This window comes from Brassica oleracea, chromosome C7 (assembly GCF_000695525.1).
Source record: "Brassica oleracea var. oleracea cultivar TO1000 chromosome C7, BOL, whole genome shotgun sequence".
Classification (NCBI taxonomy): Eukaryota; Viridiplantae; Streptophyta; class Magnoliopsida; order Brassicales; family Brassicaceae; genus Brassica; species Brassica oleracea.
This window is the reverse complement of record NC_027754.1, coordinates 23,307,291-23,314,097: the sequence shown is the minus strand read 5'-3', so window position 1 is coordinate 23,314,097 and position 6,807 is coordinate 23,307,291. Positions and strand designations below refer to the sequence as shown.

The 6,807-nt window shown below is 46.8% G+C and overlaps 1 protein-coding gene across 1 annotated transcript in view; it reads right to left on the bottom strand.

The window, feature by feature from the left end:
• Positions 1-602: 602 nt before the first annotated feature.
• The window catches only part of LOC106302889 (uncharacterized protein At1g03900-like), an 18,609-nt gene continuing 12,404 nt past the window's right edge, over positions 603-6,807 (bottom strand). The window contains exon 9 of the mRNA XM_013739293.1: positions 603-832. Within this exon, the coding sequence (XP_013594747.1) occupies positions 603-832 (230 nt within the window). The remainder of the gene's footprint in view (positions 833-6,807) is intronic.

Below are 6,807 nucleotides of genomic sequence, written 5' to 3'. Positions count from 1 at the left end.
GTGGAATTTGAACAAAGGAAGTGAGAGATGGTTGTGTTATGGCGGAGATGCTGGTATTGTTCGTTGTCAGGACGTTGCTCCATCTGGTTTGGTCGGTAAACCAAACTGGAGACCTCAGAGATAAATGTAGTCCCATGTCGAACAAGATCTTTGATTTAATATACCGGTTCTTGTACTATACTAAATGAATCAATCCATTACCTTATTGGTTGTGTCGTAAAAAAAGAAGGGACAAAACCTTGAAAACAGGTTATACAAACAGATCCAAACCGGAGGAATCGTATCTTCCACTGAGAAGCTAAACAGGATTCAGATGATCTTACAACATGACATTTTACGCTAAATAAAACCCCAAATCTTGCAATGGTACAACATTTGCTCACGCCTTGTTAAAAAAAACAAAACTCACGAAAACACTAATCTATGAGTGTAATAATACGAACCCAACTTTGCGTGTTGGATCAGTGTGACTCTCTGAGTCTCTGACTTTGGTGTTTGATAAAGAAAAGTCGAAAAAAATCAAAAATGCCCCGGACAAAAATGAAGGGATCATGAAGTACCTTTACTGGTGGTATAAGATGATGAACCTATATGAAATGTTATCATACTTGCAGACGACATTGACGGTCATGGAAGTTCTTGAGCCTCATGAGCTCTTTCCTTCTCTTTCTAGCTTCCGCTGCAGCCAAAGCGCCTTGCTTTTTCCCCGCTAGAGAAATCAAACCATGATGGTTAGGCTGCATCGGTTTGAATCCATTAGGTGAGTCAGAAACATCTTCATGCTTGAAACTAAAACCTTGTTGCATTGTTGCAGGAACACCATCACCTCCTTCTGAGAGGGTTTCAGTTGCAGATTCATTAAGATCATACAAAGGTCTTGTGTCCTCAACGGGTTATGGAGAAGAATCATCGTTATGGTGCTTGTTAGGGTATTTTTGTGTACAAGCGATCCGTGCTCAGCTCTACGAAATGATAGAAGGAAGGAGACATGTCGTTGAGTGTATTCTTCTGTTTTGGTAGTTGATAAACCAGGAGATCCTACTCTTAGGATACTGCCATATGGGTATGGGCTAGTATATGTCGTCGATGCCTTAGCAGCAGCAGGGGATTGGTCGTTAGGCGGGGGCCGCCTATCATAGAGAAGATCGCAGGGTCTTCTTGATCTATAATTTATGGTTCCGTCTACCAAGGTCGGTCCTTGGGGGCCTCCTGATCCGTACTTGATGGTCCCGGCTACCAAGGTCGGTCTTTGGGTATCTATGCACGGGACCATAGAAGGTGTTTGGATTTATAGCTGCATCCTTTAGTGGGGACTGCCTACGTACCCTTCGGGGGGAGGATTAAGCCGTTCGTAGTTCATGTGGATTTATAGCTTCATCCTTCAGTGGGGATTTCCTACGTACCCTTCAGGGAGTGATCAAGCCGTTCGTAGTTCATGTATTGGTAGCACAGAGCCTAGGTGGGCGCGTAGCCTGATGGAGGCACGTAGCCTGATGGAGGCGCGTAGCCTAATGGATGTGCGTAGCCTAATGGAGGCGTGTGGCCTAGGGAGAACGGGGCTCTAGTGGGCACATGGCCTAATAGGCACGTAGCCTTGGGAGCACGGGGCTCTATAGTGGGTAGGAGTCACCTGTTCTAGAGGGCACATGGCCGGAACAGATGGTAGACCTGTCGATATGCTGCAGTGAGCATAATGTGTCGAGGTTCTTCAGTGAGCATGGAGGGACCCTGCTGATGAGTTGGAGATCGTGGCCTGAGCCAGTAAGGAGAGTTGTAGACATGATGCAGTGAGCATATATCTTCATCTGTTTGATAGTAATCGCTGGGATCTGCCTATCATAGGCCCGTCGAAGAAGAAGATCTTCTAGGTGCGAAACCTTGCCCTGGCGGCTGTAGAGTTTATGAGCTCTGGTCGTGGACGTCGTGGACCCCTTTCTTTTGTTTTAGAAACCTATATTTATGGTGGAGGTCGTGTCTCCCTCTTAGGATTTGAAAATATTCATTATATCCTTATATAATAGAGTATTTCCCTTTTTCTTAAGGGAGGTCATAGGTATTGGAATACTTCCTATTTCTCTCGGATTTAGGGAGATTCCTACTTGTCCAAGCTGGTTATCTTATTAAAGGATGATTTCCATTTATCCTAAGGCAGGATAAATCACTCGGCCTGGAAGCCGGAGGCTGGAGGCAGGGACCCATACCCGGGGGAAGGGACCCAGATCTGGGGGCAGGAACCCGGGACCTGGAGGAAGGAACCTGGAAGCCGGAAGCTGGAGAAATCTCTTCATGGAATATTTTTCCTCAACAGTTTGCCCCTTATTTTCTGGTTTCATGTTTGAAGGCAGGAAATAACATGGTTTTGTTCATAGGACTTTGTGAGTTGCACCGTAGTATCAAGTTCCTCGTTGAGTTTGGAGTAGGACGTCGGCTCGTAGTCTGGGCCATCAAACTTCCTTGTCTGTAATGCTCAGATGTACTTGCGCTTGGCGTGAAAGGATTTGCAGTCTGATTGCAGATGTCTGACCTGGAGAATGGACCAAAATCCTTGACCCCATGCAGAGACGTGGTAAACATGCTTCAATGGGCATGTGTTCGGTCTCTAGTTGTACCCTTGATTCCGATGACCTGGAAGTGGATAATCAGAAAGAACCACCATGTAGGACCTAGTAAATGCTCTAAAGGCGGACATCAATGTCACGTAGGATTAAGTTGAGCCTATAACACTTTCTTCTTCTCCTTTATAAGGATGAGACGTAGCCCCCATGGTGGGGATTGGTCGGAGTTGGCCGAAGGTTTGATGGAGAAGCCAGGAACGTCTGCATAAAGGGTGACGCTTCTGCTCATACACCAGATGCATGTGATGCTTCTGTAGCTATACTCGGCCTTAGTTCAGGCAGGACTTCAGTTTGGACTTCTTGAGGCTCTTTGGTTCCATGAATCATGTGGAAGAGTGTATGGGTCAGGACCCAGGAATTATGAGAGGGACAATCTTGGCAAGGCTAAGGATTAGGGGGATGAGGAGGTTTAATAAGACCTGGAGGCCGAAACTGAGGATCCTCGTGCTTGATCCTGCTGGCTTTGCTTGCGCCTCTTGAGCTTGTAAAAGCTGTAATGGACTTTCATTCAGGTCTTCGTGCCGGTCTCCTTATTGCATTTAGCATACTTGATGCTCCTTGAGGTTTTGATGTTGTAGCTGTAGCTTCTTGCCTCGTCTCGGGATTGTACCTTGACTTTTGGCAAGGGGGACGTTCAACATGTTCGTCTTGGTACTTGGAGATAACCTAGTTGTCTCTTGGTACCGGAGTAGAATTCTTGGACATGTTGTTTGTGGTGAGCAGTAGTGTCCATGCCGAATAGAGAAGGTGGAACCGCTAGTTGAACTCTACCATTGATTCTTGGCCACTCTCAACTATGTAATATTGCAATCTGCCCCCGGAGGTAGGCTACAATCAATGCTGTTTTTTAGATGTTGCACTCTACCACTCGTAAGTAGGCCACTATCAACATCTGTTTATAAGTTCGTAAACTTTCAGACGAGTATCGTATTCCACCTCCCTTAGGTAGGTTTCTATCGATATGAATTCCCCTACGTAGGATCCATGGAACTTCGTTTCTGGCCCGGAGGCCGTTTATAACCCGGAGGTGTTTTATGAACCCGGAGGTCGTTTTGAACCCGGAGGTCACTTTTGGACCCGGAGGTTATGTGGGAATCCGGAGTTTCTCCTTTAGATCATGAGATCGTATCTGAACCCGAAGGTCTTGTGGGAACCCAGAGGTTCTCCTTTAGATCCTGAGATCGTACTTGGACCCCGGAGGTTGAGTAAGGACCGGGAGGTCATTTGGGAACCCGGAGGTTCCTTCAGACCCTGAGGTCGTATTTAGGACCCTGAGGTCGAATAAGGACCCGGAGGTCGTTTGAGAACCCGGAGGTTCTTTCAGACCCTGAGGTCGTATTTAGGACCCTGAGGTCGAATAAGGACCCGGAGGTCGTTTGAGAACCCGGAGGTTCTTTCAGACCCTGAGGTCGTATTTAGGACCCTGAGGTCGAATAAGGACCCTGAGAGTAAGAGTGTAAGCTCCTCAGGCAGTACTTTTGCATTATATGTAATATGCTCCATGCCTGAGAGTGAGCGTGTAAGCTCCTCAGGCAGTACCTTTGCATTATAAGTACTTCGTACCCCACATGGGAGTAGGCTCTTGAGTAGGAGTACTATATTTGACCGCATACTATGGCTTGTGCTAGCCCATTCCTGCGATTGACAAATATTTTCCATGAGCCATATGTGTGGGTTTTCCACTCATGCGCAAGATCATAGGATCTAGCAATCCCTTTTATTTATCTGGAGGCAGGGATCGATGCACAGGTCGGAGCCGGAGGTTCTCTTAACAGGAACCTGGAGGTAGGTGTCCTGCCCGAGGCCTGGATGACTTTTCCCAACCAGTTTGCCCCTTATTTCTCGATTTCGTCCTTGAACTCGGGGAATAACCTGTGCACTCAAGTCAACCGGAGTTGCTCATTCTCAGCAGGCTTCCCCTGGGCAGGGCATCGCTCCAGTAATCTTTCTTTCCCAGGTTCTTCTTAGGTCTGGGACGTATTCGAACCTGGAGGAGAACAAATTTCCCCAGGATAGACCGGGGTCTAGTAGACGTTTCCAGGTTCTAGACTTTCTTAGACATGACCTGGCGAGATTCAGGACCTTGGTTGCATTCCATTGGATGTCAAGACTTATTCATGGGGCTCGTGGCCTGAAGTAGTTCTCTCTGGTTGGCGCAAGACCTGATGGAGAAACGTTTGATGCTTTAGTGGGCATCAACATCGGCTTGTCGATGGCAGGTCCCTTGGGCATGGCGTGAACAGGACGTCACTCTAAAATCTTCTTTTTTGGGTTCTTCTTAGGCATGGGCCGTGTTTGAACCGGGAGGAGAGTCGATTTCCCCGAGATAGACCGGGGTCTAATGGATATTCCCAGGCTTGTGTCTTGTTTAGGTCGATCGACCTAAGAAGATTCAGGATCCTGGCCTCGCATGTCGATGGATGGCAAGACTTGTAGGTTTGGCTGGTGAAGATCACTTGTATCTGTTGAAATATGCTGTAGGTGATCTGGTGCCCCGCTCGGAAGCAGGAATTCTTGGTCTCGGATTCGCATTGCAGTAATAAGCGAGATCCGTCTTCCTGGCGCAGGACCCCTATGGCACATAGCTACATATTTCATGGGTCCGAATGGCACATGACCGGGACACGGAAGCGAATTATCGATTTACTTCCTGCTTATGTGCCCCATGATTTGATATCGGCTGGAGAATGATCTTCTGAAGAACCTACACCATGACTCTAGGATGGAGAAGTTCCATACTAGGTAGTAGTCGAGTGAAGACCGCATTTTTTCTCATTCCTTCTTCTGGAGGAACGAGACCCTTTGTTGAGGCGTGGAGGCTGATTCTTCGTCGTACTACCCCGAAGTATCGATGTACATCGTGTAGGAACTCGTAGTCCCCGGTGATTCTTCGTTGGAATTTAAGGCTCTCAAGGGCTTCATGTTCTGATCCTGTTGGACCTGTAGATTTATCCTTGGGACCCTGGAGGTTTCGAGGAATTAGTGCCTGACACGGGAAAATCTATAGACATTACAATCGGAGGTGAATTTTTGTTGACTTAGTACGACATCGCACTCTATCCTCCGGAGATGGACCACTTTCGATGTCGATTGGATGTGGGCTGTTGTCAAGATTGCGCCCGTTGCTTCCATGGAGCCGTTCATAATACTTTCAAGATCTATAGGACAGCTTCGTGGTAATAGAACCTTTGTGGGACGCGTGGGACGCGTGGTCCTGCAGTTTCTGGTGCTCTTAGCTGGTCTCAAGTCTCTCCATTTTGTCATGTTGGATGTATCTTCTCGAAATCCGTCGATTACAGAGATATCCTCCTGAGGCCCGGAGGTTCTGAAATTTATCCTCCTGAAACATCGAGGTTTGTGGGCTTCGTCCCCTAGAAACCCGGAGTTTGTGGAACTGGTTCTCTTGGAACCCGAAGGTTTTGGGGTAGACCCTTCTGAAACATGGAGGTTCCCGGATGTTGGTGAGCTCCTCTGTCTGCCTTGCCAATGACCTTTGTACCTCTGGAATATGGAGCAATATTTTTGCTCTTTACACCAGGACGGCACTCCCTGTGTGCTTCTGTTCTTTCAAGTAAAGCAACAGTACTTTTCCGTCTCTGGGCTTGGAGAGTATGGGTTGACGTGGTCTCATGTTATTTTGGACCCAGATTGGTCCATAGGAAGGGATTGACCTGGGTTTGGAGTCAGAATCCGTTGTTTGGATAGCAGGGGTTGGCGTATTCAGGGGATGATTGATCATCCACGAATATTGATTTTCTCATATTCCTTGGATTTCTTTCTTTGCAGTCTAGTATATAACTATTAGGTTAAAACCTCGTCAGAGGTAATATTGTAATTTGGTGAAGCCTTGGGTTTAAAGTCGGCTGGAACCAAGAAGCGCATCTCGCGTCTCGACATCGATCGATGGTACATGATGTACATCGATCGATCATAATTTTCAATCGTCGAGGCTTCTCTTCTGTATCGATCGACGGCAGGATGTGCATCGAACGATTGCTTCTTCTTCGTATCGACCTCTAATGGTCAGCTTGGATGAAATCTCTTTTAAGCTCCTAAATTCTCCATAATCATCACTTTACTCCAAGATACTGTTGAACCTGAAAACATACCTAATAGGATAGAATATATAATATATAGATAGTAAAACACTTATATACCATGGATGAAAATGGGTCAAATCCATGGTATATCA